This window comes from Oryctolagus cuniculus, chromosome 12, assembly GCF_051225735.1.
Source record: "Oryctolagus cuniculus isolate XC-2025 breed Fujian yellow rabbit chromosome 12, ASM5122573v1, whole genome shotgun sequence".
Taxonomy (NCBI): domain Eukaryota; kingdom Metazoa; phylum Chordata; class Mammalia; order Lagomorpha; family Leporidae; genus Oryctolagus; species Oryctolagus cuniculus.
In genome coordinates this window covers 62,795,381-62,811,351 of record NC_142878.1, presented here as the reverse complement: position 1 = coordinate 62,811,351, position 15,971 = coordinate 62,795,381, and the positions used below count along the sequence as shown (strand labels likewise).

At 39.6% G+C, this 15,971-nt stretch overlaps 1 protein-coding gene across 4 annotated transcripts in view; it reads left to right on the top strand.

The window, feature by feature from the left end:
* The window catches only part of FSIP1 (fibrous sheath interacting protein 1), a 229,149-nt gene extending 216,309 nt beyond the window's left edge, over window positions 1–12,840 (top strand). For 2 of the 4 annotated variants that reach the window (XM_051822083.3, XM_051822082.3), the window contains one exon: window positions 11,859–12,840. In XM_051822083.3, coding sequence (XP_051678043.2) covers window positions 11,859–11,893 — 35 coding nt within the window. In that variant the 3' untranslated portion in view covers window positions 11,894–12,840. The remainder of the gene's footprint in view (window positions 1–11,858) is intronic. The other 2 variants (XM_089309433.1, XM_089309434.1) reach the window with 2 other exon arrangements.
* The last annotated feature ends 3,131 nt before the right edge of the window (window positions 12,841–15,971 follow it).

Here is a 15,971-nt window from a genome sequence, read left to right as displayed (position 1 = left end):
GTGTGGAGTATTTAGGTACCCTACTATTTTGCATTATAGTCTAGTTGTCCTTTCAGATAATTTAGTAATTGTTTCATACATGTAGGTGCTTTGATGTTGGGTGCATATGTATTCAAAATTGTTATATCCTTTTGCTGAATTGACCTTTTTATCTTTCTATGATGACCTTCTTAGTCTTGTTTTACAATTTTGATGTATTTTGGGTTTATACCTACCGCTGCTTTCTTTTGGTTTTCATTTGCGTGGAATTTCTTCCTTCCTCCCTTTATTTTCTTTCCTTCTTTCTTTCATATATATTTATTTATTTGAAAGTCAAAGTTATGCAGAGAGAGAAGGAAAGGCAGAGAGAGAGAGAGAGAGACAGGGGGGAGAGAGAGAGAGAGAGAGAGAGAGAGAGAGGCAGGCCTTCCATCTGCTGGTTCACTCCACAGTTGGCTGCAGTGGCTGGAGCCAGGAGCTTCTTCTGGGTCTCTGATGCAGGTGCAGGGATCCAAGGACTTGAGCCATCTTCTACTGCTTTCCAAGGTCATAGAGAGCTGGATCAGAAGTGGAATAACCAGGACTGGAACCAGCGCCCATATGGGATGCAGGCACTATAGGTGGAGGCTTTAGCCACTATGCCACAGCACTGGCCCCGGAATATCTTTCCCCCTCCCTTTACTCAAGAGTATGTAGGTCCTTACTAGTAAAGTTAGTCTCTTATAGGTGGCACATAAGTGGATCTTGGTTTTTGTTTTTAAGTCCCATCAGACACTCTATGTCTTTTTATTAGAGAATTTGATCCATTTATGTCTGGGATAATTATTGATAGGTAAAGAGTTGCTACTGCCATTTTGTAATTTATTTTCTGGTTGTTTTGTAGACTCTTTATTTCTTCCTCTCTTGCTGTCTTTCTTTGTGGTCTGGTGAGTTTCTATGATGATATGCTATGAATCTTTTCCTTTAATATTTTGTGCAACTAGTATAGGCTTTTGCTTTTCATTTACTATCAGACTTATGTAAAACTTCTTATAGCAGACTGTTTTAAGCTCATGGCAACTTAATGATAATTGCATACCAAAGGTTATACTGACACTCCTTCCTCTCCCACCTTTTATGATTTAGATGTCCAAACTTAAAACATCTTTTAGTAATTTGTAACTCTTGACAGTTATTGCAGCTGTGGTTGTTTTGGATAGGAGATAAAACTGCTTTACATTCCACCCTTATAGTATTAGAGCCTTCTGAATAGTATTCCAGGTACTGAGACCATTAAGGGTTTTTTTCCCTTTTTTTTTCTGGCTGTGATATGTTTTATCTTATTAATTAGGAACCTTATATATCAGCTTAAAGAACTCCCTTTCTGGAATGCAGGCCTAGTGATGATCAACTCCTGTAGATTTTGTTTGGGAAAGTTTTTCTTTCTCCTTTCATAACTTTGCTAGGTGAAAAAAAGTTTTTTTTTTTCTTCTTTAACACTTTAAATATGTTCTTCCATTCCTGGCTCGAGAAGATTTTGCTGAGAAATGTGCTGAAAACCATCTTGAGGCTCCCTTTTTAAAAATTTCTTGCTGCTTTCTGAATGCTTTGTCTGTGTTTTTTTCTTAGTTTGATTATGATATATCTTGTGAACTCCTCTTTGGGTTAAGTTTGGAGACTTCTGAACTTCCTATACCTGCATATTGTCATCTTTCCCCTGATAAAATGTTGAGGACCAATTTAATTTATAGCCTTGAAAAATAAGTTTTCAACATGAAATACTTCATTTTCATTGTTGTGTTTAAGCTTAGTGATAATGCTATCATTTTGCTTTCTGAACACAAGGCCCAATGGATATTCAGTGTTGTGTTCACTAAATGTTGGGGCTTAGGGAACCAATAAATAGCACTCCCATCTTCCCCAGCCAAATCTTCCCAGGGGAAGAGTGGAAGCCATGAGTGAGGCTAGTGTGCTTCCATTGCAAGTCCCTCTGTGTAGGAGTGTGAGGGAAGGAGGAAGTAAGTGTTTTGGGTAATGCCTAACCTCAGACACACCTCTGAGAGCATGAGCACTTCAGAAACAAAAACACTGACAGTCTGTGGGTAGTTCAGTATTTAATCAAATTATCTTATGCTGAGTTGCTTTCTAGGTAGTCAAAACAAAAGGCAAAGATGCATTTACAGTATTCTCTTGTTCCTTCTAAGCATTTGAGCTAGGTATCAACAGAAAGTCATATAATAAAGAAGAAATATAACAAGTAACAAATGTAGAATAGGGCAAAAAGGACATAAAGTCTATTGTGCATTTAAGAAGGTGGTAGAGCTATACTCCAAGAAAAACAAAGTGGAATTTCTCACAGGGCTTGTTAGGAGAACAGAGTTCTTAAAAACTTTATAGCAAATATAACAATAAGTTTTTTTCTGCAAGTAACACCTTTAAATGAAATCTGTCTTAAGTATCTCAGGAGTTTCATAGTTTTTCCACTGAATGTTCCATATCCCAGGAAACCTTCAGTCCCCAGTAAACTGGGGTAGTTTGTTACTCTGACTTGAAACTAAAACATGAGGCTAAATAACAAATCAGTTACTCAAAAGACAAAACTAATAGAGTCAGGTAAGTAGAAGAATCCTAGGCTAGACTATAGACCAGCAGAGGGAGGCTGGCCTACTACTGACCAGTGTGGTATGGCCTAATGGTTAAGAACATGGGCTCTGAGTAGGGCAGACCTGGGTTTGAATCCTTGCCCTGCTACTAACTGGTATCTTTCTTCTCTCTATACCTTCATTGCCTTATGTATTAAATAAGGTGGCTTTAAAATCCCTGTGGTGTTGTAATGAGGATCAGTGAGAAAATTCACATAAAGTGCTTAGCTCATTTCCTGGGTTGGCTTACATGGTAGTTAACATTAAAATAGATTTCCTATGAGAGTCTGAGTTTCTGATTTTCTGAGAAGTTAGCATCTGTGGGAGCTGAGTAAGCAGATACTTTCCTGGGAAGGGGTGTGTTCTCTAAGAAGTCACACCCCCACCTGGTCCCCTCTGTTTCATGGGCTTGGCACTTTGGATACATTTGGGTTTCTATCCCATGTCATAAACCTTTGCAACTTAGGGTGTGGTCCAACTACTGGGAGCTTGTTAGAAATTTGAGGTTCCTACAGGCCCATCTCAAATGTACTGCCCCAGAATTTATACTTGAATAAACTATATGGTGAGAGTTTTCTACAATGAAGTTTGGAAAGCACTGTTCCAAGTGACAGAACATTTTTACTGACTAGGGAAAATGAGCATCAGCGTCATCTGGGGAGGTATTGCCTATTTGTTTAATACCTCCATCCAATGCCATATACCAACTTACTGAAGTCAGAGTTCCTATGTTGGAGTGTCCAGGCTGTCAAGTGTTAGTGACCAAATTTTACCATGCAAGCTGGAGAAGTACAGGTCTCAGTTTAGATGAAAGAAAATGTTACCCTCTCGGAATCTTCAGAGAATACCAGTTGTAGCAATCACATGAACCGCATGGTCTGAATATACTTCATGTTGAAATTGTGACCTTTTGATTTTAACTTGTTTCAGCAAGCCTGGCTGCAGATGGGGTGACTTTTGGGAAGGATTTGGCGATGGTTGAAGGGGTCGTGTGTTTGTACAATATCATTTTTCATACCACTTGAGCAGTTTAATTCTTTTTTTTAAAAGTATTTATTTATTTATTCGAAAATCAGAGTTACACAGAGAGAGAAGAAGAGGCAGAGAGAGACAGAGAGAGGTCTTCCATCTGCTGGTTCACTCCTCGGTTGGCTGCAATGGCCGGAGCTGGGCCAATCTGAAGCCAGGAGCCAGGAGCTTCTTCCAGGTGTTCCACGTGGGACTGGCTTATTTCACTAAGTATAGTGTTGTCTAGTTTCATCCATTTTGTTGCAAATGACATGACTTCATTTTTTTAACTACTGTGTAGTATTCCATTGTGTACATATCCCATAATTTATCCAGTCTTCAGTTGAAGGACATTTGGGTTGATTCTATATCTTAGCTATTGTGAATTGAGCTGCAATAAACAGGGGGGAACAGATAACTCTTTCACATGCTGCTTTCATTCTCTTGGGTAAGTTCCCAGGAGTGGGATCTCTTGGTCAATGGTAGATCTATATTCAGATTTCTGAGTTGTCTCCATACTGTCTTCCACTGTGGCTGTACATTCCCAACAACAGTAGATTATGGTACCTTCTTCCCCACATCCTCACCAACAATTGTTGTTTGTTAATTTCGGTATGAAAGCCATTTTAACAGGAGTAAGGTGAAGTTTCATGTGGTTTTGATTTGCATTTCCCTGATGGCTAGTGATCCTGAACAATTTTTCATGTGTCTATTGGCCATTTGGATTTCCCTTTTAAAAAATGTCTGTTTAAGTCCTTTGCCATTTGACTGGGTTGTTTGTTCATTTGTTGTTGAGTTTCTTGAACTCTCTATAGATTCTGGACATTAATCCTTTATTAGTTACATAGTTTGCAAATAATTTCTTGAATTTTATTGATTGCCTCTTTACTTTGCTGAATGTTTCTTTTGCAGTGAAGAAGCTTCTCAATTTGATATAATCCCATTTGTCAATTTTGACTTTGATTGCCTGTGCCTCTTGGGTCTTTTCCAAGAACTCTTTGCCTATGCCAGTGTCTTTCAGGGTTTCCCCAATGTTCTCTAATAATTTAATGGTATTAGATTGTAGATTTAGCTCGTTAGTCCATTTTGAATGGATTTTAGTGGAAGGTGTAAGGTAGGGGTCCTGTTTCATACTTCTGCATGTGGAGGTCCAGTTTTCCCATACCATTTGTTGAAGAGACTGTCCTTACTCCGTGGATTGATTTTAGATACTTTGTCAAAGATAAGTTGGTTGTAGATGCTTGGATTGTTTTCTGGCATTTCTATTCTGTTCCATTGTTCTATCCATCTGTTTTTGTGCCAGTACCAGACTGCTTTGATTATAATTGCCCTGTCTTGAAATCTGGTATTGTGATGCCTCCAGCTTTGCTTTTATTGTGTAAGATTGCTTTAGCTCTTTGGGGTCTCCTGTGTTTCCATGTGAATTTCAGCATCATTTTTTTCTATATCTGAGAAAAATATCCTTGGTATTTTGATAGATATCGCATTGAATCTGTAAATTGTTTTTAGTAGTATGGGCATTTTGATGATATTGATTCTTTAATCCATGAACATGGAAGATTTTTCCATTTTTTTGTGTTTTCTTCTATTTATTTCTTTAATGTTTTGTAATTCTCATCACAGAGATCTTTGATGTCCTTGTTTAAATTTATTCCAAGGCATTTGATTTTTTTGTAGCTGTTGTATATGCGATTGATCTTAGAAGTTCTTTCTCAGCTATGACATTGGATGTTTATATGAAGGCTGTTGATTTTTGTGTGTTAATCTTATATCCTGCCACTTTACCAAACTATTTTGAGTTCTAATAGCCTCTAAGTGGAGTCTTTTGGATCCCATATTTATAGAATCATGTCATCTACAAAATAGGGATAGTTTGACTTCCTCTTTCCCAATTTGTATCCCTTTGATTTCTTTTTCTTGCCTAACGGCTCTGGCTAAATCTTGTAGAACTAAATTGAATAGCACTGGTGAGAGTGGACATCCTTGTCTGGTTCTGGATCTTAGTGGGAATGCTTCCAACTTTTTCCCATTCAGTAGGAGGCTGTCTGTCTGTCATAAATGCCTTGATTGTGTTGAGGAATGTTCCTTCTATACCTAATATGATTAAAGTTTTCATCATAAAAGGATGTTATATTTTATGAAATGCTTTCTCTGAATCTGTTGAGATAATCATTTGGATTTTGTTCTTCCATTTGTTAATGTGATGTGCGACTGTCGAACCATCCTTGTATACCATGAATGAATCCTACTTGGTCTGGGTGGATGATCTTTCTGATGTGGTGTTGAATTCAGTTGTCTAGTATTTTGTGGAGGATTTTTGTGTCTATGTTCATCAAGGAAATTGGTGTGTAGTTCTCTTTCTCTGTTGTATCTTTTTCAGGTTGAGGAATTAAGGTGATGCTGGCTTCACAGAAGAAGTTCGGGAGGATTCCCTCTGTTTCAATTGTTTTGAATAGCTTTAGAAACATTGGAGTTAGTTCTTTAAATGTCTGGTAGAATATAGCAGTGAAGCCATCTGGACCTGGGCTTTTCTTTGTTGGGAGGGTCTTTATTACTAATTCAATTTTCATCTCAGTTATTGTTCTATTTAGTTTTTCTTTGTCTTCATGGCTTACTTTAGGTAGGTTGAATGTGTCCAGGAACCTACTCATTTCCTGTAGGTTTCTTGGTTTGTTGGCATATAGCTCTTTGTAGTAATTTCTGATGATTCTTTTTATTTTATATAATATATATTATATATAATATATATAATCTGATGATTATTTTTATTTTATTATATTTCCTTTTCAATTCTAATTTTATTTATTTAGGTTTCCTCCCACCTCCCACCCTTTATTTTGGTTAGTTGAACCAATGATGTATCAATTTTATTTTTTTACTGATCTTTTGTATTTTTTTGTTTCAATTTTGTTTGTATCTTCTCTAATTTAGTTATTTATTTTCTCCTACTAGTTTTGGATTTTGTTTGTTGTTGTTTTCCTAGGTCCTTGCAATGCATTGGTAGCTTATTTATTTGGTGCCTTTCCAATTTCTTGGTGTAGGCACCAGTTGCTATAAAGTTTCCTCTTAACACTGCTATTGCTGTATCCCATAAGTTTTGATATGTTGTGTTGTCATCTTCATTTGCTTCCAGAAATTTTTTGATTTCTTCAATGACCCACTGTTTGTTCAGGAGCATGTTATTCATTCTGTGTGTTTGCATACACTCTAGCGATTCCTGAGTTGTTGATTTCCAGCTCCATTCCACTGTGATTAGAGAAGATGTATGGTGTGATTTAAATGTTTTTGAATTTGCTGAGACTTGCTTTATGGCCTAGTATGTGGTCAGTCCTAGAGTAGGTTCCATGTACTGCTGAGAAGCATGTGTATTCTTCAACTGTAGGATGAAAAGATCGGTAGATAACTGTTAGATCCATTTGGTCTATAGTGTCGATTAGCTCTGCTGTTTCCTTGTTGACTTTCTGCCTGTTTTATATGTCCATTGCTGAAAGTGGGATATTGAAGTCTCCCATTACTATTGTATTGAAGTCTATGTCTTCCTTTAGATCCATTAAAATTTCTTTTAAATAGCCGGGTGTCTTGTAATTGGGTGCATATATGTTTATAATAGTCACATCTTCCTGTTGAATTGATAACTTAATCATTACCTAGTGCATTTCTATGCCTTTTTTCACAGTTTGTGTGTAAAAGTTTATTTGTCTGATATTAGCATATCTATTCGTCTGATATTGGTTTCTGTTAGCATGGAGTATACTTTTCCATCCTTTTACTTTCAGTCTGCGTATATTTCTTGGTGAGATGTGTTTCTTGTAGGCAGCAAATATATGGGTTTTGTTTTTTTATTCATTCAGCCATCTGTTTCTTTTAACTGAAGAGTTGAGGCCATTTACATTCAAGATTTCTCTTGATATGTAATGAGTTGACCCTGCTGTTTTTCCATAAATATTCCTGTTGTTTACTTTGGATTTCCTTTGTACTTTTACCAGGTGATTTTCTGCCTTCACCTTCTTTCTTCTTTCTTTCTTTTTTTTTTTTTTTTAAAGAATTACTTTGTCTATTTGAAAGTCAGAGTTACACACAGAAAGAAGGAAAGGCAGAGAGAGAGAGAGTCTCCCATTCCACTGGTTCACTCCCCAAATGCCTGCAGTGGCCAGAGCTGAGCTGATCTGAAGCAAGGAGCCAGAAGCTTCTTCTGGGTCTCCCACACAGGTACAGGGGCCCAAGGAGTTGGGCCATCTTCAACTGCTTTCCCAGGCCATAGTAGAGAGCTGGGTTGGAAGAAGAGCAGCTGGGACTCGAACCAGCACCCATATGGAATGCCAGTGCTGCAGGCTGGGGCTTTAACCTGCTGTGCCACAGCTCTGGCCCCTGCCTTTACCTTCTTTCTTAGTGATGGCTCTGTTTTTATGTTTCTGTGTGTAGTACATCCTTAAGCATCTTTTATAAGGCTGGATTTATAGTGACAAATTCTTTCCATTTCTGTTTGTTATGGAAGGTCTTTGTTTGACCTTCATGCACAAATGAGAGCTTTGCAGGGTACAGTATTCTGGGTTGACAGTTTTTTTCTCATAGGACTTGGAATATATCTTGCTGTTCTCTCCTAGCCTGTATGGTTTCTGATGAGAAGTCTGCCGTGAGTCTAATTGGAGTTCCTCTGAAAGTAATCTGGTGTTTTCCTTCATGTATATTTTAGACTCTTTTGTTTTACTGTGGAAAGTTTGACTACAATGTGATGTGGTAAAGATCTTTTCTGATCATGTGTATTGGGAGTTCTATGTGCTTCCTGAACTTGGATGTCCCTTTTTTTCTGCAAATTAGGGAACTTTTCTGTTATTATTTCACTGATTAGGCGTTCTAATCCTTTGTCTCTTCCCACACCTTCAGGGACTCCTAAGACCTGTATGTTGGGTTGTCTGATAGTATCCTATAGATCTCTAGCAGTGCTTTTTTGTTTTTTAATTTCTTCTTTTTTTTTTTCCCTTTTGGTCTGACTGTAAAATTTCCAGAGATTTGTCTTCTAGCTCGCATATTCTTTCTTCTGTCTCACCAACTCTGTTGTTGCTACTTTCCACTGCATTTTTTATTTGATCTATTGAATTCTTCATTTATTTCATTTTGATTTCCCTTTAAGAGCTCAATTTCATGGGATAAGTTTTCATTCATATCATATATAGTTTTCTTTTTTTGTCTTTTTTATTTATTATTTTCATTTTATTTATTTATTTATTTTTTTGACAGGCAGAGTAGACAGTGAGAAAGAGAGAGACAGAGAGAAAGGTCTTCCTTTGCCGTTGGTTCACCCTCCAATGGCCACCGCAGCCGGCGCGCTGCGGCTGGCGCACCGCGCTGATCGAAGGCAGGAGCCAGGTGCTTCCTCCTGGTCTCCCATGGGGTGCAGGGCCCAAGTACTTGGGCCATCCTCCACTGCACTCCCAGGCCACAGCAGAGAGCTGGCCTGGAAGAGGGGCAACTGGGACAGAATCCGGCGCCCCGACCGGGACTAGAACCCTGTGTGCCGGCGCTGCAAGGCGGAGGATTAGCCTAGTGAGCCGCGGCGCCGGCCCTATAGTTTTCTTTAGTTTGTGAATTTGCTTCTGATTGCTTTTGAGTAGTCCAATGATTAGTTTTTTGAATTCTGTTTATGGCTTCTCCTCAATCTCTTCATCTTCACTTTCTAATATTGAAATGTTGTGTTCCTTTGGGGTTCTAATAGTTTCTTCCTTGTTCTCATTTCTTGAATTTTTGTCTTTATTTTTCAGCATTTATGGATTTTTTTTTCTAATGGCTTTTATCTTTGGCGTGTGTCTCTGTGGGTTAGTGGGACATCTGTACTTTCAGCGAATACCAAGAGGTGTGTGCTCAGTGTGGCCAGGGTGTTTATTCAGTATCCAGGGTCAGACCCCAGTTGTGTGTAGTAGCTCTCTCTTGGTCACCTCTGTTGGGGCAGCCTGCCCTCCTCACAGCCCTCCTCATCTCCTGAAGGACACCCCAATGTTAGTCTCAACTGTGCTCAGGACTCACCTGCACTACTTTATGAACTGCACATTTGATCTGCGGAGTCTTTCCTGTGAAAGTAGGGTTTCCTCTGCTTTGAGCTGCTGTAAGCAACCAAGGAGCTCAGGGAGTGCGGAGAAGCACTCTGTGGTTGTCCAGGACCTAACCACACTCTTTCTCCTCTTACGCAGTTACTGTTTTCTGACTCAGCTCTCAAGGCTCTCTGGATCTTGGACTGTAAGTGGGACCACTGTGTCCTACTAGCCAGTCCTATCTATAAGGAAACTAAGGTGTTCCCAGAGGTGCTGTCTGTGTGTGGTCCTCCTAGCCAAATTCAGTGTCGGTGGGAAATGTGGGTTTTTCTGTCTGGTTAGGTCTGTGTTTCACCAGTGCACAGAGTACCTGCCCGCTGCAGCCCCACTCACTTCTTGATAGTGCAGGGCAGGTGGGAGAGTCCTGCAGGTGGCGTTTCCCCTCCCCTCCTCCTGCTGGGCAACTGATGCAATGCAGTTGGCACAAAGGAGAGGAAGCAATTCTTCTGAATTGTCGTGGCCCTGGGTAGGGGCAATCCCTGTTATTGATGGGTGCATGCATGGGAGGTGGATCCGCAGCTACCTGCCATGTTCTGAGCATGTTTGTGGTTTCTAGGCCAAGAATCCAAAAATTGCGTGAGCCCTTCCCTCACTGCAAGTCTCTGCTGTAGTGCTGCGGCAGGGCGCGGTGGGGAGGAGGTGGAAGGGGAGATACCCGTCACCTTTTTTCTCCCCCAGACCTGGGTGCTTGGTCACCTGCTGCCTTAGGGGGCCTGCATGGAACTCTAAAAGCAGTTCACCAAGCTCTCCCTCCCGCTGTATCAGCAGCACTGTGGGCCATGGATTCCTCTCCCACCTGGTCTGCTAGGTCAGGTGTCTTCCTCTCTAGATCTGAACTCTTGTTGTCTTTTTTGTGTATTTGCTCTTTCTATGCAGGTCTGGACTGCTTCTTGCTTTCACAGGGGCTCCTGCTGCAGTTCTCCTGTGGCTTTATCCTAAGATTGTATTTTCTCCCCTTTTTAAATTAATTTTGCCTTGCATAAATCAGGCCAACCTGTCACTATTCTGTCATCTTGGAACCTATCCAATATTTTTAACTGTCTTCCCCTAGACTAGAGCTGTAAGCTCCCTTCCTATTCCACCATCTTGGAATCTTCTTGACCACATTTTATTTAGCCATGCATTACTTGATTGAATATTTGTACTGTTTCTTCTTTTTGACTGTAACATAAAATGCTTGTGTGAATATATATTTTAAAAAGATTTTTATTTATTTTATTTGAAAGAATTACATAGACAGAAGGGGGGAAGAGAGAGACAGAAAATCTTCCATCTGCTGGTTTACTCCCCAGATGGCTACAATAGTCGGGGCTGGGCCTGGCCAAAGCCAGGAGCCAGGAACTTATTCCAGGTCTCCCACATAGGTTATAGGGGCCCAAGTATTTGGGCCATCTTTGACTGCTTTTCCTGGGCACCTTGGCAGGGAGCTGTATCAGAAGTAGAACGGCCGGGACACAAACTGGCACCCATATGGGATCCAGCATTGCAGGCGGTGGCTTTACTGGCTACACCACAATGCCTGCCCCTTATATGACGATTTATGTGCATGTTTTTGTGTGAATGCATATTTTCATTTTACTAAAAGTGGAATTTTCAGGTCTATTGTAAGTAACATTTTTAGGAGCTGCCTGATGGTTTTCCAAAGTTACTGTACCATTTTATATTACTTCCAGTAGTACATGAGGGTTCCAGTTTATCTCGATTCTCTTTTATTATCTTACATGGTACTATTGTTCAGTTCTGCCTTTTCTAATGAGTTTCTTACTCAGGGTAGAAAAAAATATTTCCATTCTAGTTGTGTCACAGTTTTTTTTTTTTTTTCACTTTGAAGAAATGGAATGAAGCCAACTTTTATCTGCTCTGAATATAACATTTAGTTTTGGCTTCATGCTACTTCCCAGAAACTTAGTTGATGTTTGTCTCTAAATCTCTGTCAGTTTAGTGCTCAAAACTCAGAACCTTCTCCCTAAGCTGTAAACTTTTTAGCTTTAGATTTTTCTGGTAAAATTTCTATGCTTGTGGAGACTGTTCAATAATATCAAATGAGGGTATGATTATTGTCTCATGTATACAAAGATTTACTGTTTTATTGGATGAATTATTTTTCTTAATTATGTATACTTTTCTAATCATCTAGTACCTTTGGTTGTTATTTTATGTGCAGATGAAATGGAGACTAAAGATGTGACAAGAACGTGAGGACCTCGCTGGGGTGTGCTCTTAAGAAAGTTGGTAATTAAGTTACTTTTTAAAAGATTATTTAAATTCAGTGAATGCATTGTAGAGACTTTTCCTTAAAAATGATTTTTACATTTGGATTCTCCTTTGTGGATTACATTTCCTTGATATTTTTGACACTTGGAGTATAATTTTTCAGTGGTTTTTCTTCAGGGAAATTTCTGGGAAAATTGTTTATAAGTTTATTATTGATCTTGTACATCAGGAATACATTATAAAAACCAGCAGTTTATTGTGTGTGTGTGTGTTATGTTCAAATTAGTTGTGGGGGGAGCGGCGCTGTGGCACAGTGGGTTAACGCCCTGGCCTGAAGCGCCAGCATCCCATATGGGCACCGATTCGAGTCCCGACTGCTCCTCTTCTGATCCAGGTCTCTGCTATGGCCTGGGATAGCAGTGGAGGATGGCCCAAGTCCTTGCGCCCCTGCAACCACGTGGGAGAACTGGAAGAAGCTCCAGGCTCCTGGCTTTGGATCAGCGCAGCTCTGGCCGTTGTGGCCATCTGGGGAGTGAACCATCAGATGGAAGACCTTTCTGTCTCTACCTCTCTCTGTAACTCTGTCTTTCAAATAAATAAAATAATATTAAAAAAAAATTAGTTGAGAGGCTGGTGCTGTGGCATAGCTGGTAAAGCCTCTGCCTGCAATGCTGGTATCCTATATGGGTGCCGGGTCAAGTCCTGGCTGCTCCACTTCTGATCCAGCTCCTTGCTGATGCTCCTGGGAATGCAGTGGATAATAGCCCAAGTCCTTGGGCCCCTGCACCCATGTGGGAGTCCTGGATGAAGCTCCTGGCTTTGGCTTGGCACAGTCCTGCCCTTAAGGTCATGTGAAGAGTAAACCAGCAGATGGAAGATCTGTCTCTCTCTGTAACTCTGCCTTTCAAATAAATAAAGCTTTTAAAAAACTACTTGAAATGGTGTGATTGCTCAGGGATTTGGTTTTCTATGTTCCAATTCTGTTGTAACTCAAACAGATGGTGGTCCCTATGATTTTTTTTTTTCTGGCCAGGCTTTCCTTCTTTCTGCCCATCAACCATCTGTTAAGTAAGTACCATTTGCTACAAGAAGAGTAAATTTCCTTAATAAAACAATGTACTATCTTATTAGTGGTGATGCTTTTCTTAAGAAGGTATTTGAATTATTTGATATATTTCTTTCAGATGTTTTTTCTTTCAGTGCAATTTGTTTATCTAGTTACGAGTTAGTAACCTAGACTGATGAGAACATTTTTTCAACATTCTGTAATATGAATTTTCATTAGAACTAGAAGTCTAATTTATTTCTGTTTAAAAAATGAGCTGGATATTTTTCTGTCTTTAATAAAATTTGGAGTAATGTATATGTAGCAGTGCTAGCATTTGCTAGAACATGTTTATCTACTGATACTGGATAACACTGTTGATGGCTCACGTCCAACTTCCTCAACTTTTTAAAATGAAGAATTCTACAGTTACTCTTTCCAGAGGTATCGTTAAGCAGTTTGTTTCTCCAGTCCTTCTATTTCAGTTGACTGTTCATTTAAAAAACCAGTGTCCATACTGATGCCTATGAGCTATAATGTCATTCATCTTGATGTCGAGAGTTTTGCTGTGGGATATCAGATGAAGTGAAAAGCTGTGATTTTTAGATTCTTACAAGAATGACACGTGGAATTCCTTAGGGTTGTAGGGTTCGAGTGGGAACAATCGGAGGGCAGAGGTGATACGGGTGGGAATTTGGAGTGGAACAGAGAGGAGCCATCATTGCCCATCAGTCTTTCAGAGGAGCTCAGTTTTCTAAATCTTTGCTTTCCTGGTATTGGATGGATGATGTGTATGTGTCTGTGTCTGGGGGGAGAGAGAGAGACAGAGACAGAGAGACAGAGAGAGACAGAGACAGACAAAGGATAGGAATGCTTAGAGAGAAGGAAGGGGAGAGGGAAGATAGCGAGTGAAAAGCAGAGAAATTAGTTGTAAACCAGCACTGCAAAAGAGTTATGTCTTTATAGTGGTGCTTCTGCAAATAGTACTTGGGGGCATAGGAAGCCTTTCTGTTACAGGATTTTCGTTAAAGGGAAGGAAGCAGTGATTTTATGTAATAATTTTTGCCATAAGAAGAGGTGAAAGCATTCTGCAGCATGTAACAGAAGGTAGTTCTGAAAAAGGCAGGTAAACTGAACTTACAATTCAAAACAAAAAGAGCCACTCTGATTAAAGCCTTCTTACTACAATTGTTTTTATTTTGAGGTTCCTTATATACCTAATGTTTGCCCCATAACGAGATACAGAATAAAAAGTTTAGAAGAGAGAAAGAGATAATTCATTTTAGGAAAAAATTTAGGGGCCTAAAATTTGAGTTTTTTTTTTTTTTTTATATGGCTCTATATTAAAAAAAAATACTGGCACCACCTTTATTGTAAATTCCCCTAAGGCCTGAAGTTTATGGCCCTTCAACCTAACTCTCCTGAAATGCATAACAATAAACTCTTAGAGGAAGAAAGAGCTGTCATCTCTATTTTATAATTTTAATTTTTAACAAGTCCTTTATTTCAGTATAACCTACTGAGTTGAAGGCCAGTTTGGGAATAAAAATAGAACATGCCTGGGAAAATAAAGCTCTCTGTTCCCGCTACTTTTTGTCTCATTTTGATATTTTCAATCAGTTTTGCTCTACCACCTAAAAATGAATTCACATTCTCTCTTAGGATTTAATGCATTTGGTATGTTCTGAGAATGAACAATGTCATATGTCACAGCTATTTCTTTAGCTCAGTTTTCCCAACTCCACAACCATCACTAACACTTTCTAGTTCCTCCTTCTTTAACTTGCAGTATAAAATGATTGGATAATTCAGTCCTATGTGATCTTGCTACCTAAAGAGATGTTTTTAGTACAACAGGGAAAAATCACACTGGAGGAAGATTATATTTCACTTGGCCACTCCTATCTAGTGTTCAAGAGGTCTCAAAGTCAGACCTTTAACCTATTTTCGTCTTTGATCTATTTTTATTAAAACTGACAGTCCAGCACTATTTTTTTTTTTTTTGACAGGCAGAGTGGACAGTGAGAGAGAGAGAGAGAGAGAGAGAGAGAGAGAAAGGTCTTCCTTTTCCGTTGGTTCACCCCGCAATGGCCGCCGCCGCTGGTGCACTGCAGCCAGTGCACCGCGCTGATCCGAAGCCAGAAGCCAGGTGCTTCTCCTGGCCTTCCATGTGGGTGCAGGGGCCAGAGACCTGGGTCATCCTCCACTGCACTCCTGGGCCATAGCAGAGAGCTGGACAGGAAAAGGAGCAACTGGAACAGAATCTGGTGCCCCAACTGGGACTAGAACCCGGTGTGCTGGCGCCGTGGGTGGAGGATTAGCCTATTGAGTCGCGGTGCCGGCCAGTCCAGCACTATTACACATTCATGGTTAGCTTATCCACAACTCAAGATCTGCTTATTGTCAACATTTTGATCTTCTCTTCACAAAATCATTTAATACACCCACACACTTTATGCATTTTTTTCCAAATCTTGTTTCTCTGTAATCATGTTTTTGACCAAAGCAATTACTGCATCTCCAGAAAGTGGCTCAACTTTTCAAGGATGATCCCTCCCTCATGCCTACTTCTGAAGCTTCTCCATGACTTGCACAGTGCCTACTCAGAGCCATTATTCACGTGTCAGGAAGTGTGGCTGAGAGCTCCATGTCCCTTCACTGTGGTTTCCCCCTCTGTCTTCACTCTTCTTTTCAGAAACAGAACTGGACTTTGGAAAGGATTCAGTAAATAACTCGAATGACCTTCGTAACAGGTGAAATTGTATTCTTTCGAGGCTTATGACTTAGAGGTTATTTTTAATATGATAGGCTAACTTGCTATTTTGTTCTTTTATTCCACAAATCCAGCAAATCAATCTTCTAAGCCTAGGCCTGGGTAACTCAGTCTAAATTGTATAGGAACTGTGAATGCCACTGTTATTTACTGTAATTTCATGTTGTGAGTACTATCTTGGTTTAAGAATGGTATGTACTTACACTCCATAATGCCGGTAAAGAAATAAACACGGACACAGTAAG